The sequence below is a fragment of the Culex pipiens genome, chromosome 3, assembly GCF_016801865.2.
Source record: "Culex pipiens pallens isolate TS chromosome 3, TS_CPP_V2, whole genome shotgun sequence".
Taxonomy (NCBI): Eukaryota; Metazoa; Arthropoda; class Insecta; order Diptera; family Culicidae; genus Culex; species Culex pipiens.
This window is the reverse complement of record NC_068939.1, coordinates 168800156-168818924: the sequence shown is the minus strand read 5'-3', so window position 1 is coordinate 168818924 and position 18769 is coordinate 168800156. Positions and strand designations below refer to the sequence as shown.

The 18769-nt window shown below is 34.4% G+C and overlaps 1 protein-coding gene across 3 annotated transcripts in view; it reads right to left on the bottom strand.

Moving 5' to 3' along the window:
* The window catches only part of LOC120426344 (transport and Golgi organization protein 2), a 60070-nt gene that overhangs the window by 6216 nt on the left and 35085 nt on the right, over positions 1–18769 (bottom strand). For 2 of the 3 annotated variants that reach the window (XM_052711093.1, XM_052711094.1), the window contains one exon: positions 4396–4653. In XM_052711093.1, coding sequence (XP_052567053.1) covers positions 4396–4555 — 160 coding nt within the window. In that variant the 5' untranslated portion in view covers positions 4556–4653. Of the gene's footprint in view, positions 1–4395; positions 4654–4776; positions 4792–18769 lie in introns of those variants that run through there. The other variant, XM_052711095.1, reaches the window with a different exon arrangement.

Below are 18769 nucleotides of genomic sequence, written 5' to 3'. Positions count from 1 at the left end.
AAGAATTTAAGAATTTAAGAATTTAAGAATTTAAGAATTTAAGAATTTAAGAATTTAAGAATTTAAGAATTTAAGAATTTAAGAATTTAAGAATTTAAGAATTTAAGAATTTAAGAATTTAAGAATTTAAGAATTTAAGAATTTAAGAATTTAAGAATTTAAGAATTTAAGAATTTAAGAATTTAAGAATTTAAGAATTTAAGAATTTAAGAATTTAAGAATTTAAGAATTTAAGAATTTAAGAATTGAAGAATTTAAGAATTTAAGAATTTAAGAATTTAAGAATTTAAGAATTTAAGAATTTAAGAGTTTAAGAATTTAAGAATTTAAGAATTTAAGAATTTAAGAATTTAAGAATTTAAGAATTTAAGAATTTAAGAATTTAAGAATTTAAGAATTTAAGAATTTAAGAATTTAAGAATTTAAGAATTTAAGAATTTAAGAATTTAAGAATTTAAGAATTTAAGAATTTAAGAATTTAAGAATTTAAGAATTTAAGAATTTAAGAATTTAAGAATTGAAGAATTTAAGAATTTAAGAATTTAAGAATTTAAGAATTTAAGAATTTAAGAATTTAAGACTTTAAGAATTTAAGAATTTAAGAATTTAAGAATTTAAGAATTTAAGAATTTAAGAATTTAAGAATTTAAGAATTTAAGAATTTAAGAATTTGACGTTTTAAAATGGAATCCCAATACTCAATAATGCTGATTTCCTGTTTTTTTTTTTCGGCATATTTTTTGAGGGTGCAGTTAAAATTTCTACAGCCTTTTTATTTTTTTTTAAATCGAACATAAATGGCAGAAGGCGATACACTTGTGTTTTGTAAGATTATAATGTGAAATTACGGGAGCGAATGACCCATAGGGTTAAAGTTCCCCTAATAAAATCAACAACAACAACAACAACTATGTGAAATTGTCTCAGATTTGGTTTTAATTTGTCTGTTTCTCAGTAAAGCGGTGCGCTAGTTTTCAAAAAATTACTTTTTTTGAAACAATTGTATTTTTCGGCTAAAATTGGTATAGAACGGTTAGCGGTTAACAAATGTATTTGAAATCTTTTCAAATCGTTCAAATTATCGAATTTATCAGCATTTTTGTAAATGTAAAGCAGTCAACAAATGACCATTTTGAAAAGTGTTTCAGTTTATATTCGCTAAATCCTGATCTACAATGGCAAATCGCTGAATGTTGCGTTTGAAAACATGATGATTGTTTTCTCAAGAGTTTGCGTAAGATTGATTGTAGATGAAGTGCTATGGAAAAAGTACATTGGTTTTGTTTTTGAAACAACATGCACAGATAGAAATCTTATGAGCAAATCCGTTAAATCTATGTTGACGACATCTCTCAAATCATTTACCGATGACTCTGTGCTCTTGTTCTAAGCTTACTGATTTGCCCTAGAGAGCACAGTGGTATAGATAAAATGTTGTCGACATTTTTTTTTTTTTTTTTTTTTTTTTTGGGAGGGTGGTCCAGCCGCACATCGTTGATGTTGAAACCTCTAAACTGGGCCCTCGTCCTGTCACGTCCGTTAGTAGTCTTGTCGTACATTACAACTAGAATCAGATCTGCCAATGAATTAGTACACTTCGACCAAATAAACACTGACGCTGTATGGATCTGACTCTAGAATAAATGCACAGTTGTGTGTTATTCATAAGTCCAATTTATTCAATTATTTATTTAAGTCCAAATATTCATTTGCTAACTACTTTGGATTGAAAATCTAAATTTTAATCTAAAATCCTCTAAACTTAATGTTCAAAACTAAACGTTCCTTTAACTGTTGTAGTACTACTTCTATCGAAAAACAATAAAAAATTGTGAACTGATTTACAAATAGGATAGAAATCGCGATTTGAAAAAGAAATGACCATTTACGTCAAAAGATCGGTAGTTCCTCGATTCGCAACAATGGTCAATACACCCATAATCGGAAAACCGTTAGTTCAACAGATCAACGAATTTTGTCCGATATCATTACATTATTGATTGATCGAGACTCTATGGACAATTTGACATAAAAGAATGCCTAGTATTCTACATCAATCAAAGTTTATTGACAGCATTACTCTAACTTAACAATTGCAACTAAATTTATCATCAAATAGATTTGGAAAGCATACAGGTTTATTTTAAATGCTAATGCTAAGCAACAAATCAATTGTACTATCCTAAAGTCCCACCTAAATCCCACATTGTGATAGTGAAAAAGTCACAGAAGCAGCGGTGTCTTGTGCAATTGTGATATTTTCACTATCGGAGAACTACCTAGTTCACGAAGACAGCTTATCGGTCAACGCTTAAGCCCTGGGGCTGCGACAAAGCGAGTTCTCGTAGCATGAAGTGGTGTCCATAGTGCTTATAAAAAAGAATGTATACCCAAATTTTAACTAATGCACTAGGATCAAATCATGCCCCTTGACTTTACAAGGCCCATGTTGTCGACATAGAATAAAAATGCATCTAAATCCAGAAAATTGTAAACGATTTTGTTCAAAAAAATTCAGCGATTTCGGAAACAACAAATGTTTTTGAACTATTTTACGGATTCGCTTACAAGAATTCTATCCGTGTGTACAAACAATGTTCCATTTAAGTTTTGGATATTATTTTCAATTATTTCTGTGATTTTTTTTATATTTGATATAAGAATATTTTTCTTCCAAAATTTCTGGGGGGGGCACAATATATGGGGTGCCCCCCCAGCCAAATTTTAGGGGGGGCAAAAAGTACCGTGCCCCCCCAGAGTCGGCGCCCCTGACAGCCATGACGATCCAGGCAAACGCCCCATGAAGCAGGTCCTCCGAGGCCTGTACAACATGGATGTGAGTGTGCTGAAAGAAGAGCTCAAAACTCTGAATTCAAGATGACGAGACACAACAAGGACATCAAGTATCGTGATCAACTGTACCTGGTTCATCTCGAGAAAGGATCGACAACGCCGTCTGAGCTGAAAGCAGTTCGGGCAATTTTCAACATCATCGTGACTTGGGAACGTTATCGTCCAGTGCACCGTGACGTGACACAATGTTCGAACTGCTTGCAGTTTGGGCATTGTGGAAGGAACTGTTTTATCAAGAGTCGTTGTGCAACCTGCGGAGGTGAGCACAAAACTCAAGCTTGCAACACAATCAACGAGAACATGGAAGCGAAATGCTTCAATTGCGGCGGCGACCATTCGACCAAGAATCGAAGCTGCCCAAAACGTGCTGAGTTTGTAAAAATTCGGCAGCAAGCGACGACGAGGCACCAACCAAATCGTCGCAAAACACCACCAGCATACACGGACGTGGATTTTCCTGCTTTGGCGTCACCAGGAGCGAGATCTGTTCGAGTGGTTCCAAATCTGCAGCCATTGCCGTTGAATCAGCGGCAAAAAGTTGCAGAGAATTCAACACCTCCTGGCTTCAGTCAGCAACCGAAGGAAAACCAACCAGCATCAACGGATGAAGGCAGTAGTGACCTGTTTTCACCACAAGATCTTCTGATCATTTTCATCGAGATGACAACAACACTGCGTGGTTGCAAAACTCGCCAGGAACAAGTAAGAACGCTTGGAGCATTTATCTTAAAATACAGTTCGTAGTTTACTCGTTCTAATGATTTTGAATATTTCAATGAATTTACTTTTTTTTAGTTTTAAGTTAGGATTAGTTGTTAAAGTGATTTTTTTTCTTTTTTACCCAAATGTATTCGATTAAATGCAATAATGTAAAACAATTTGAAGTAAATAAAATAAATGTTATCAGTTAATAATAAAACGAAAAATACAACAAAGATGAAGAGCATTAGGCCATACCACTTAGCATGTAAAAGAAATGTAATTATTATAAGAAAGTTCAATAAAGACATATTTAATTTCAAAAAAAACATACAAATTAATTAGAGAAAAGATCTGATTTTTTTATGTTACAGTCTCCGAAGTTGATAACATGACCCTACAAGTTGATGTCAGTAAACGCTTCCGTTTTATCATTTTATGATAGATTTCGGTTAGATGAACATGACCCAATCGACAGAATTGAATTTTAGTGAAATTACAGCGAGAAAAAATAAATTCCAAATTTCGAGCTTAAATGATATTATCATAAGCAACCGTGCGCACCCACATTTATCTGTGGGAGTAGCAAATATAAAGGGGCGCGCATGGCTACTTGAGATGACTCCATTGAAACCCAAATTTTACAATTTTATTGTTTCGCTGGAAGTTCACTTAAATTAAATTCTGTCGTTTGGAGTGTGTTCAGGTAGCCCAAATCTATCATATCTTGACAAAACGTCGCTAAAAGTTTCGTAATTTGTTTTATCTCTTCGCTAAATTAATTGTATTAATTTGCATTGACCGAATAACTGATTGACAGTTTAAAAACATACAAAAATTTACCTCCAATCACGTGCGGACTCTCGTCCCAGGGTCCGGCGATCTTGGCCGGTCGGGCGTAGTACTCATCCCGGTTCGAGGCCAGTATGAGCCGATACTCGCCGAGCACCGGATCGCCATCGCCACCGTGGCCACTGTTGACGTAGATGAACAAGATACACATCACCGTTCACTCGATCTGCCTGCCTGATGGTTCCCCTTTCACTTTTGATTCTCAGCTGCGTTTTACGTTGCTTTTGCGTTTTTGGTCCCGTTCACAATCTGAAAGTGCAAGAAATTGACGGTCAAAATGCGTAATCACTCTCTCTTTAGAGTGCGGAGAAATGTTGATAACATATTCTTGTGTGATTAATCTTTCTATTCTAGTGAAAATTTGATATGCACAATTTGTAGGAGGTCACCAACAGTTCGAGTAGTAGCAGCAGCAATCTGTTCACTTCTGGTCGAGGTGTCCAAATGTTAACGACTGACTGCAAGAAGTGACGACAACTTTTCGTTGGAGTGGTTGTGATAACACAGCAAAAAAAGTTGGTGTGCTGTGAGAGTTGAACCCAGGTTGTCAATTCTATAGTTTTTTAAAGTTAGCTTAGAGGACCATTTCAAATTGAACTCTAGTATTAATTTTTTTTAAGGTGTTCCAGACTCTCTGGTACTAATATGTGTAATATATTTTCCTCAAAGTAAAGCCACCTTTGCGGTGTGTTATTTTGTTTGGCAAACTATACTAATGTCTAATGCCGTAGGGGTCATTTACTAATTACGTGAAGACCACAGAAAAAAAAAGTTGAATTTTGGAATGTTGAAAATTTGGTAGGTTGAATATTACCTCTTTTTTTGAGTAATATTACATAAAAAATGTGTAAAAATGTGAACCTGATGAATATTCATCAAAATCTGATGAAAATTCATCATTTTCTGGGGTAAAATTAATCATTTTTTTTGCCACAAAATCTGTCACCATTTCCTGATGAACATTACTACATTTTTTTTTCTGTGACGTCCATTTGAGTTCTACCCTTGATCTAATCCTTTTTTTGTGAAAATTTTTGAGCCAAAACAAAAAAATATCCACGTAGTTTGTAAATGACCCCCCAGATGTGATGAAGGGGGGATTGGTTGGTCCACACTACCTGATAACACAGCTCAGTGACAGCAGATAGAGGTGGTAGTGACACAGATAAAGAGGAATAATTTATGTGCCGGTGATATTGAGCTAGAGGAGAGGTGTGATGGACAGCGGCAGCCTAGCACTATAAATAGTGATTGTGCTTTTTCTGATTTTGCTGAAAATTCAGTGTCGATCAAAATTTTTAACACATTTTAGAAACATTGACAGTCCAGACTCGATTATCCGAAGGCCTCGCAAGAATCTTCACTTCGGATAATATAATCTTCGGATAATCGAATCACGAACAATTTTTTTTCGTCGTCTTATTTTTAATGGTCGAGTTTAAGTATGAACCCATCGTTTTTGAGTTATTGATGCAGTTTTGTTTAAAATCGTATGATCTTTCAGAAAAGCCTATAACATCCAGTACCTTTAGAAATCAGGAAACATGTGTGGGGCAAACTTGCCTTGCGTTTTTCTCAGCTTGCTGTTTTTGCAAAATAATTTAGAATTTTTTAAATCCAAGATGGCGGCCAAAATGGCGATTAAACATACTGGAAAACAATATGCATTTTCACTTAAAAAGGCAATCAAATCGCATAACTCAAATTTGATTTTTAAGGTAAGAAAAAAAATCATATATTTTTGTCATGATTCGATTAACCTTCGGATAATCGAAACTTTGGATAATCAAGGCTTCGGATAATCGAGTCTGAACTGTACCATTTTCTGAAGAAAACTTTTTTAGGAAACAAAAAATCTTCAGATGGTCTTCTTCTTTTTTGTTGCGGAATCATTAACTTTTGGATATTTGGAATTTGGCATTGCAACTGATTTAAAGAAAATATAGAAATATTTGATAAAAAAATAATGACTGCAAATTAAGATGAGATTATTTACACAGAAAAAAAAGTTTAATTTGGAAGGTTGATATGTTGGATGGTTGAATATTACTTCTTTTTTGAGTAATATAACTTAAAACATGTCTGGATTTTTTTTAAAAAAGGTCCAATAAACCAAATTTTCAGTTTTTGCTTTTTGAGTGTTTTTAATACCCCTGACTCAAGGCGGTTTCAAAAACACCCAAAAAGCAAAAACTGGAAATTTGGTTTATTGGACCTTTTCAAAATAACTCCAGATGTGTAAAAATGTGAAAGTAAGTAAAAAAGTAAATTTTTCCCAGTTCCTGAGAGGAACACCCTTGATGAGTATCGGGACCGGCATAAACAAAGCGGATTCAGTGGCAGTTTTCTACTCAACTAATGTTAACATGTTTATTGTTAATGTTAACATTCCATAGGTCGCCTTAGTAAGGTGTCATTGATAAGGTCCAGCCTGTGACGATGCACTACCTTCCCTTAATTAAGCAATCGAATCCAGAAGAGAAACGATCACCAGTTGTGTTGGTCCGAGCCGGGATTTGAACCCCGATCTACCGCTTACGAGGCGGAAGCGTTACCGCTAAGCTACACAGATTTTTTTTTTATTGTAATATTCATCAAGAAATGGTGACAGATTTTGTGTCAAAAAAAAAAAAAAAATTTATTTTACCTCAGAAAATGATGAATTTTCATCAGTTTTTTATGTAATATTATTTTTTATTTTTTATGTAATATTACTGAAAAAAGGTAATATTCAACCACAGAGTAATCCAGAGGGAGCAGTGGCATTTGATTTATGGTTGCGTTACGCGGTACATCGTGGTACATCCCCCCTTCAGCAACAAATTTTCTTTTCGTTAGGTCTCGGGGCAAACTGACGTTTGAGGCGTTACTTATTTATCACAGCAACCAGGTGCATTTTTCAAGTTGGCAATTTTTCCCATTTTCTGTGTTCATTCTGATGGCTTTACTTTCAAATGTAAAGAATGCCCGTGAAGATTATAGAAAATTGAGATTTCTCTTCAATAAAAAGTGTGCGTTTTTGTGCACGTACGTTGCAGTTATGGTTCACTGGCCTATTGAAGTCGGAATTAACCATCTACACATGTGACCGAAGCTTGAATAATTATGTAGATAACAATTTAAATTACACAATAATGAAAAATAATTCTGACAAAAAAATCGCTTCAGCAATGACATAAATTGTCAAAACAAACAAATCTAAAAAAATCCTGAGTTTACTTTGATGAAATTTGATCTCGTAACGCTTCAAACATAACGCCTGAAGGAACTGCAATTCCAAAGGGTATAATAGTAACGGAGCCACAAAATTCGATGACTTTTGTTCGGACTGCGTCCTCTGGATTACTCTGTGATTCAACCTACCAAATTTTCAACATTCCGAAATTCAACTTTTTTTTTCTGTGTACGTGGCTCGGTCTGTAAAAATGTGAACCTGATGAAAATTCATCAGAAACTGATGAATATATTAATCAAATCCTGATGTAATATTACAGATTTTTGTTGACACAAGATCTGTCACCATTTCCTGATGAATCATTACAATCATTTTTTTCTGTGTAGAATTGTTGTTCCAATTTTCATTGTTAAAAAGACATTTTTTTAATTTTTCGAATGTCCCGAGTTTTTCAACATTTTAAGCCCCGTTACTGCCGCTCTACGCATAATCATCCCACAACATTTTTGACATGTTTGTACAATGTGTACTTTGCTTTGACAAACTGGAGAAACAAAATTTGCTGTCAAAATCATGATCAAAAACAGTGACCTAATTTATTGATGTAAAATTTTCACCGTTATCGTCATTTTAAGAAATAAAAATCATCACCCCTTTAAAATACTGTTTTCCCTAATATTAGATCATTTCCTATTTTGTTTCAATGACATTGAACATTTGACTAATATTTTTAAAAGGAAAATCAATAGGCGTCATCCATAAAGTATGTCACGCTCTAGGGGGGGGAGGGGGGGTCTGAGCAAGTGTGACATTGCATGCTATAAGTATAGGAAAAGCGTGACAAAGGGGGGGAGGGGGGGGGGTAAATTTGGCTGATTTTAGCGTGACGTACTTTATGGATGAAGCCATAGAAAAAAATTGTTTTCAGAGTTTGACAAGTACAATGACGACAAATATTCACATGTCGATACATCAGCAATTATTGAACCAAATTCCAATGTCAAACTTTAAAAATCGATTTTCTCGAAAAGTACTAAATGGTCGTTGTCACAAGATAGCACACAACAGACGAAATGCTGAAAAAAACAAGTTTTTAACGAGATGAATGCAAAAATTCCTGAGTTGTTTTTGAAAATATCCCATAAACCAAATTTTTATTATGCATTCTGGAAGTTTCTGAAACCGCATTGAGTCAGGGTTGTTCAAAAACACCCAAAAAGCAAAAAAAAAATTGGGCTGTTGGATTTTTTTTTAGTGAATCCCCAATTGAATGTTTGTTCACGTCAAGATAAGAGTCAAAAAAGTATTGAAAAAGTATTACATAAATTAAAATTTGTGATATTATTGTTCAAAACGATGAGGATAATTTTTCTGAGTACAATGACACTTTGTACGACCGAAATGAATTTTAAATGGATGTTTAAATCAATTTTGAAAAATTAACATCGTGGCCCTTTTTGACAGAAAAGGTTCAACTTGACAGCTCGTTCCAAGGGAACCATATTTTATCCATTTTTGTTTAAAAATGAAATGGGTTTTCGTGTTTTTTTTACTGTTGTACATAACAATTGACATAGGGTTTCAGGACCCTATTGTCGATTTATTGAATACGATATCTTGTTAGTTAGTTAGTAAGCAAAAGTAGGCCGTTTCGTCATTCGAGAATTCGTCTAGTAATCCGAATAAAATATTTACCTTTATTGACAGTAGTGGCGATGTAGGAACCCATTTGCCTACAGCAAAACCACACCGTCATTTCTGTCAAAAAAGGGTAACATTATAATCGGATTACTATACGATTTACAGGAAAAGTAATCAGCTGTCACTTATGATACTGCCAACATGATTTTGACAGAACATCGTAGGAAACTGGGCCCAATGTTTGATTGAGTTAATCGTAGATTAACCAAAAGTCACAACAAAATTGCAAAACAATTAAAAAAAAAAAAATCTGGTCCAAGAGGGTTTACCGATCTAAATATAATTTTTCAACTACTTAATTTGGTAAAGCAGTCTAAATAAACATTATTTTTCGCAATCAAAAACTTTAAAAAATGGTAATGAAAGAGAATACGAAAATATAGTAACTTTTGCAATGCTAGAGCATAAACAATGTTGGAGCGATTTTTTCAGTCAAATAAATTGGAGATTTTTGATCAAAACTAATCATGCAAAGTTTGCTTATATTTCAAATATTTTTGAACAAATAAATATTTTTAAGTTTTTTTTTGTTATCAATTTTGTTATGTTAAATTTTTTATTTGGCTAAACTTTGAAGCTACTCTCTCTATGCGCAATGAAAGCATTTTACATCAAAAGTTCTATGTTTTTTTTTTCATTGGAGAAATGTTAAAATTAGATATTCCAAGGCTAATGACATAATTTCTCAAATCTAGCAATGACATCTATGACTTTGATTAAAATAGTGCACTACCTACAACATTTCATGCAGCCAAATTTCTAAATAAAAACATTCAAACAAAAATTATAATAACATAATCAGCTCAAGTGCTCATGCCTCCAGTCCCGATTGGCTCACTGCACTTCCTCATAATTTGCTATATAGTGCACTAGTGATCTACTGTGAATGGTGCACTATTTCATTCTAAGTCGCAGCGAGCGCGTGGCGAAAGTAGAGCGAATGTTAAGGTCAATGGCACGTTTATATAATATTTATGGCGTGTACCAAGTGTGTGAGTGTTTGCATTTGCAATTGCAGAGTCGCGTTCTACTGCACTAGTGTAAGCAGAACGGGGGTTGGCTGTTTTAGGGATGGCAACTTGCGAAGCTTTTCCACTTTCCTCCCGTCCGGATTAGCCGATGCATCCATTCATTAACTGCGTTTAAAATTCTAAACAGACTACGATTAGAATCAAAATTAATTTGCGCATTTAAATGCAGCTTGCAATTTGCAATTTGGGACGAGAAGGCTAAAATGAGCAATAATTTGTTTAATGTTAATTAAAAGAGTCATTTTTGTAAAAAAAAGTTTTCCAAATCAGCGTCAAGCTCAATTTTTTTTTGAAATAAAAAATCTCGTTAAACATACAAATAAAACCCACGCTTCCCTGTTGGCGATTGTTGGCAATAGTTTTAGTTTGCAGTCAATGAAGCGGCCTAAGCGGTTCTAAAGCACTAATAGTTCAACCAACCTGTTCAAGGTTTCCAACGCTATGCATATTCGTGTGCATACAAGGGATGTTTTGTAGATATACATTTCCAAATTTAACTGTATCAGCCCAAAATATTTTTGTTAAAATTTTCCGAAAATTTTAGGCAATATTTCTACCGATGTAATCAACACTGGAATTAATGAGTTTAAATTGCAATTTCGCTCGAAGCCTCGATTGTCCAATGTTTCGATTATTCAAAGTCCAAGTGTCTAAATTTTTAATTCAATATGGCTGCCAAAATGGCAGTTATGGTATATTTAAAAACGTTGCTTAATCCACCCTAAGGTGATTGAAGCCTTCCTCACATTGATAGAGTTAATTTTTCATTTGGACTCGTTAGAAATTAAATTAGGCCGATGCAAATATTTAAAAAAGTTTTTGTCCCTCGGCCCTGGCCAAGGTCAAGGGGGGGGGGCAAAAAAATAAAAAAATATAAAAATTTAAATAACAAGCCATCGTCTTCACATTTAAATGAAAAAAGTGTTTTAAAATGCATTTTACACTAGTTCAGTTGTTTTGCAATCATTAGTTTTCAAAAAGTCTAAGATCTGACAAAAACAAAAATTGTATCGAAAAAAAAGATTTTGCATCGAAAATTTTCAAAAAATCTTAAGATTTTTTAATAAACCCAAACATGCTAAAAATGATTTTAAACGCAGGAGAATGTATTTTAATTTGATTTCAGTTGGTTGCACTTGAATTTTCATTGAAATGTTGAATTTTATTGTAAAAATATTTTTTTTGCCCCCTGATTTTTCGGGCCAATTTTGAAGGGGGGGGTGACAAAAACTTTTAAAAATATTTGTACCAGCCTTAGGTCTTTTAAATACCTTCCTAAATGTATTTTTTTTTTCATAAAATTATTTTTATTCTTAAATGTATAATATGACGGGTTTTCTTACAAAAATCACCCTTTTTACAATCTTCCGGACATTTGTTCAAATCGTTTTTTTAGAATAACTTTTGAAGTACTTTACAAAACTTCATAATTCACACACACACACAAAAACACACACACACACACACACACACACACACACACATTTGCTCAGAATTTGATTCTGAGTCGATATGTACACGTGAAGATAGGTCTAGGAGGTCAAATAAGGAACTTAATTTTTCTAGTGATTTTATCGCCTTTCCTCAGTAATGTGAGGAAGGCAATGCTATTTTGTATGGAGCGTGGACAATCGCCAACCCCCCCTACATTGTCCACGTAGTTTATGGATGGTCGTAAATAGGATTTTGGTGGAACATCAAACATATTCATTATCTAAAAATATTCAAACTTCAAAAGTCAAAAATATATAAAAAAAAGTTTTTTTTAATGATGTTAGGGATCATGTATAAACCACTTGGCATTCAAATTTAATTTTATTTCATTTAATTTGTTTTGTTGTTCAAGCATTACTTGTGTAAAGTTACTATCGTAAGCCCACATAATGGCTGCTTTTTAACAGCTAATTAAATCAATTGAAAAAAAAAAAATGGTACAAAATAACTAGAGCGTCCAATTTCCCGTCTCAGGAATTCCCGTAAAAAAATATTTCCCGTTTCCCGGAAAATTTATAAATTTCCCGGGAATTCCCAAAATTCAAGTGGAAGTATAAATTTTCTTATTTTTTTTCACTTAAATTTTTTGAAAATGCTCTTGAAAAAAAGAAAAAACTCAATTTAATATCAAGATTTATTTCTGATAATATTAATTTCTGAAGCAACTGGAAATAGACCTTGCCTAATGAAAACATACTATTACAATTCAGGTAAACTTTTTAAAGAACAATTGGATTTAGAATAAAGAATACATAAACCCTTTGCCACCAAAGCAAAATTGAGATTGGTTACGTTTTTGTTTACCATGATCAAATCAGATGAAAATTGAATTGATATCATCAAAAATTACAAAGAGGTTTTTGAAAGAAGAATTACTTCAATTCGCTCAAAAAATTTCAATTTAAAGTAACAGAATTATGGAGCACTGATGCAACAATGGGTGTTAGAAGGTTTAACATGAAAAAAATGGAAGAGTGGTAGTGGGATGATGACAATTTATCGTATAATTTAAATCAATTATAAACCTGAAAACCATTTGGAAAAAACCATTTAAAAAATTTAAAAACTGCTTTGTATTGTTCAAGAGGTGCCCGAAAAATACAAACATAGTTTAAAAACCTGCTCCAAATGAGCATGAGCATGAGCATGAGCATGAGCATGAGCATGAGAGACCACCCATGGTTGTCCTTCTCCGTTGCTGAACAGGACCGTAATATCCTATCAGCACAACCGATCACACGCTTTAACAATCTAGTAATGTTTCCCTTATCAACAGCATGTATGAATGCGCAGAAAAGATAAAACATCAAGATCATCAAAACTAGAGCTGGTGCGAATAGGCAACAGTCGTTGGCCACCAACGGCGCCCGCCATGTCAGTTTGTAGATCTCGAGGGGACGGGACGGGAATGTTAGTATGCACAGGTTGCTACCAAGGGTGGGTTCTATACGATATCCACACCCCCACGTGTGCCGGAAAAACTACTTCTACATGGGATTATGTTAGTAGGAAAGGGTTATGGTCAGGATTCATCATAGAAGATGATGATGTGACCCAAGAATCAATACGTTTTGTTTATAGGGTGATGTATTATTCTCAAGGCAAGCAATCGGATGCTGCTGTTGAGACAATTCCCGTTTATATGCTAACAATTTATACGAAAATGGTTTAATCTTAGACAGCCGGCTGTGGAAAGATAAAACCACAAAAATACATAAACTCTGCGTAATGTATTCAGTTCGAGTGAATCATAGACGAGGTTTCAAATTCTAAACAATAATTAGATTAGTGACCTGTAAATAACAAATGATCTACGGAGCTATAAAAAGGACTTGATAATCAATCGCGTGGAAGCAATACTCGTTATCGTGATTTCTGAGCTATAATGCTACTAAGACTAAGATAATGTTTTTGACGCGTTTTAAGGAAACGACTATTTGAATTTGTTAAAAATGTTTTCCTCGTACGCTTGGCAAACAAAAAACATTAATTCAAATTGTAGAAAAATCACAAGGAAAACGGCTCTGGTATGTATAAAACACGGCGACGCCCGAGAAAAACAAAACCGGCCCGACGTAAACGCGTTGCTTATCGGATTCTATCGGACTAAATTTGCTTTAAATCATACAAAAAGCTAGCTCATTTAAATTTACTAATTTACTATTTAGAGTCCAAAAATTTTCAAATGAGGATTTATGCCTAACGTTGGGTTTGAAACATATTAAGCTAAACCAACCAAAATACAGATAGTACTTAAAAGTTACCCGATCTTTTTTTAAAGAAAAAAAAAAAAACATTTCATAAAAGAACAACTCTGGTCAATACCACGCTAGAAAAACTAGAAAACAAAAACAAACAAGATAAAAATTCTAACCTGCAAAATTTAAAATTTAGCACACTGTGTAGGCCAAAAAGTTATCTAGATAATTTACGCTATAGCTGTTTCGCTCCCACTCTCAATCACACTCACAAACACAAAAACTCATTGTACAAAGAAAATCTGATTGGAACTTTCTCACCGCGGCCAGTCGTTGATCGTTTGATCGCTTTTCTGCTCTGAAAATCCTCCTGGCATCAGCATAAAAACAGCACGGCTACCGGCTCAGAGCAGTCAAAATTTTTCGACTCCTTCCGTTTTGCCTCATCACATAAAAAACAAGCAAGAAAAACAAGAAACCACATTTTCCATTTTCTTCTATCTTGTCAAACCACTTTTTATCAGTTTTTTTTCACAAATTCAATAAGCATTTAGAGGCATCAATTGGCAGAGTTCGTCGTTCACCAATGTGCCCGTAATGATTAATGTTCCTTATGATTTTGAAAAAGAAAAAAAAAATACACACGCGCAGCGATTTTTCAACTTTGACGCAGTCAGGAACGAACAGGATAGACTCCTTGTTCGCATCTCGGCCTCGGTCCTATTACAATGTTTTGCTTGAAACCACAATCACTCGTTTGACAATTCAGCCCTCAAGAAACGTAGCACTCGCGTACCGCTGTGATCGATCTATGACTCTGCGTACCGCTATCAACAAACTGGCTTGCTTTTCCTGTCATGGCAACCAAAACATTCATCACAAGCCAATATTATTTTTGCAATTTTCTACGCATATCACTTAATTTCTATTTGAATTTTACTTTTCCTTGCTTGCAAAACTTCTTCTTTAACAGATCCTGCAATTTTTTTCACAATCCGTAGCAAAATTCACCACCAATTCAATTGAAAATTCGGAGCACACTTCACAACAAACTTGTTGCCACCACAGACAATGAGCCTCCCACATAGTTTAAAAACCTGCTCCAAATATGTGAAAACATTGAGTTGTTTGAAGTAAATCAAACACGAGAAGTTAGATTTTTAAAGAAAAACGTAAAAGCTCAACAATTGTGTTCAAGAGCTCAAACCAGTATAACTTGGTTTAGAAAAGTTATTTGTTATGAAAAATTAATTTCTGAATGATTTTATTAGTTTCAACTTAATGTGTCAACCCATACTCTCTCAAACTGGTCACAGAAGCAAGTTTTAAAGAAATTTTAAGGTTGTTGAGTATGGATTCATTTTACTTACTGTCCAAACACTTTGATGAAAAAATACTTCTCAACGAAAAATACCAGAGATCATTTTTTGATTTATTGTACGATTTGAGCTTATAAAATTAGAAAAAAAATTGTAGTTGTATGAATTTTAACATGCAGTGAAGCTATTAGTTGATCTTTACACTTATTTTAACGATTAAAGTCGCTGTCCTATTCAGTTTTGATGTAAAATATGAATCAGTACCAAGATTAGAACAATTTCAATAAATTTAAAATTTCCCGGGAAATTGGTTGAAAATTTCCCGTTTCCCGGGAAATTTGTAACCCCGGGAAATTGGACGCTCTAAAACCTTTGATAAATAATTTTATAATCACTTTTCTCATAAAAATTAACACTGAATGCTAATAGCAAAAGACTGATTTTTTAGGGTTTACTCTGATGTTTTTGATAAAATTTGTCGTAGAAGGCGTGGATTTTAAGAAAAAAAAAATACTTCAAGGAGAGGAAAAAAAATCCCAAATTTTCCTGGAAATTTAGATTTTCTGAAATAACCTAATAGAGTAACAACCCTAATTTTCAACAATACCAGAACTTGCTCCTTCCTATTTGCAAAAACTCTTCCAAGACAGCTACAAAAGTGCATAATTTTTGGAAAAAATCATTTTTTACTAAATTTTGTGAGCTGCACCACTATGCATCGGCCAGGCCAAGCTCACTGCGTAAAGTTAACCGCAGTGACGATTCATTGAAATTGATTGAGCATCGAAATGAAGTATTTTTTGTTTTGTTTTACATGAGCAACGAATCAAAAAATTGATGATCCGATGTTTTCCCAAATACTCTGGAAGCTATTTACCGTGGTTTAATCTTGGGAGTGGATTTTTTTTAGAATTTTTGAGTAGACAGGCGGTAGAAAGTGTATTTTTTTGTCGCTGAAATCATCTAGAATGGTCGTTTAAAATTTAATTTAGTTTTTATTTAAACAGTGATTTGTGTACATTAAATGGCATGAAATTGGAAAAGTTCAATGCCCTACACGTTCAACCACCATCGGTGCAGCCTGTGAGCGCGGACATATCAAATCTGATGACACATTTCCTTTCGGGCCGGTACTTGATGCCAAGATCTGCCTGTTAGTTGCAGCCGGTGACGCCCGATAATATTTTTTCGTGTCTATGCCAAGTGTGAATAGTTTGCAAAATGAAATATTTATTCGCCGGCCGTATCTAGCCGAGCGCTCGACACAAACAGCTGGTTGGCAAAAGTTCAACGAACGCAGAACTAGTCTCAGGTCAGTGTCACTTCTCTAAGCTAATACAGCTATACAGTTGTTGAGTGGTATCGCTAGGCGTGTATACTAACTATTTCTAGTGGTTGGCGCATACCTTCCGTTGTGTTATAGAACGCGCGCTACCCCTTAGAAGTGGCCGGCATTTATTGGTTTGATCGCGTTTTTCCCCCCAACTTGTTAAATAAGGGAGCGTCATTTGTGATAAAGGCATGCGATTTGCATCCGTTAGATGTTTCATAGACAATATTGCTTGAAAATTGGGGTCTTTTTACTTTATTATTATTTGAAATTGTGATTTTGCTCATAATTTTGCATTTTTTACTCGAAATTCTATCGATATCTTCTGGAAGTGTTCCCAGAACTAAAGAACACCTTCTGAACTGAAAAGGTCTATGACATGACACTAGTACATGCCATTGAAAAGTTCGTTGACTTCCAAACATTATATTGGTATTTGACACAACGAGTAATGATATTTATTACCAAGGTTGCCAGATCTACTTTTTTTTGTCCTTTCCGAATAGCCTTTCATACATATTTGAAAAGTTGTCTTAGAAATGTGGTGCTGGATATTATTTCAAATAAAATTCATAACATTTTGTTTTAAGAAACTATTAAATTTCACTTAAGTGCGCATAACTTCAGCCAGTGTGGCCAGATCTTTTTAAAAGGAGTTTTCAAAGAGTTTTGCATCTAGTTTGCTCTGGCAATGCCTAGATCCAGCCGGATATACCATTCCCGGACCATGTGTGTGCACAAACTGCCAAGTGGCCACGCGGCCCACGTGCCACACTGACCTTGAAGGTGTCGCCACACCGTGTCGCGGCGATGCACTTTTGCCATGCTCTGTGCATGGCGCAGTTCGTCAACCCCGCGCCGCTCTCTTGACTGATGTTGATGATGCGTTCTAATAGTTCCAATAGCCGAGTCACACGAGCACTCACACACAAATTTGCGTCATCGTAGTAAACATAGAAATAGTACAACGAGGGTGCTTAGTAGGCTCTGCTCTAATCTCTCTCTCTCGCTCTTGGACTAAACTAAACAAACAAAAGTGCACACTTCCTAGTTTAGAGTGTTGGCACCGCGAGTAGCCGCACCTCTCCAAACAATACTCTCGACTAATTGTGACAAATTGCACTCTATACTAGTGGCAAAGCCTAGTAGAATAAAGCTCTTGAAGCGGATGCACTTTTTTTTGATGTTGCGTAGTAGTAGGCTCTGCCGATGATGATGGTGGTGGAACTTGATCTTGAACGGGTTCGTTGCCCTTTCAAAAGTGCAGCGTAGTAGGCGACGGCGACGAGTGCGAGTTAGCTAGAAATTTTTGTATATTTCTTTCATGTAAATATTAGAAATGAAGCGTTAGCGGTGTGTTTACGTGAAATGTCATCGGCGCATGGCAGAATCACCGTCTGAATGGAATTCTGGGAAAAGCATGCGAGCCTTGTCTGGACGGAGTTGGGTTCGGATGTCCCCAAAAGATACTTGAACGGTTTTCACACCGATTTCTGTTTTAGTTGGGAAAACTTTTGACGTTTGCTTTATTATTATTCTATATTTAAGAGTTTTTCAGACGGCGGCTAGTTCAACTCTTTTTGCTGTCAACTTCTAATCGGGCTGTTATCTAAATTTTTAATGTTAAATTTTGTTTAAGGTTTTTGTCCATCGGTTCAACCAGGTGGTATGGAACAAAAAAAAAATTCGAGCATGATTTTCAAAATGATGAAACCCGAAACGTTTGACACTAAATTAGACTTGTATAACTGTTGCAATTTGCAAAATTTTAATGAATTCATAAAAAAAATTCTACAGGTTCCGTGACCTTTTCCGATCTGTGGCCCCATTTTTTGTTGAGCCCAAAAGTGGCCTAATAATATATTAATTTTTTAACATAACAGGTTATAAAATGTAATTTAAATAAATTTTCAACGATTTAACATGTTTTTCATAGGAAAAATCTAATTTCAGTAATGTTGTGTGTCCATTACGAAAATTTTGAAATTACGGAGACAAAAAATTGCATTTTTATTATGATGCATTTGCATTTTCATGATGAACATTGTTTAGTTTTTAAGTATTTTAGTTTTATAGAATTTTAATATTTAGGTATTTTAATATTATAGAATTTTAAT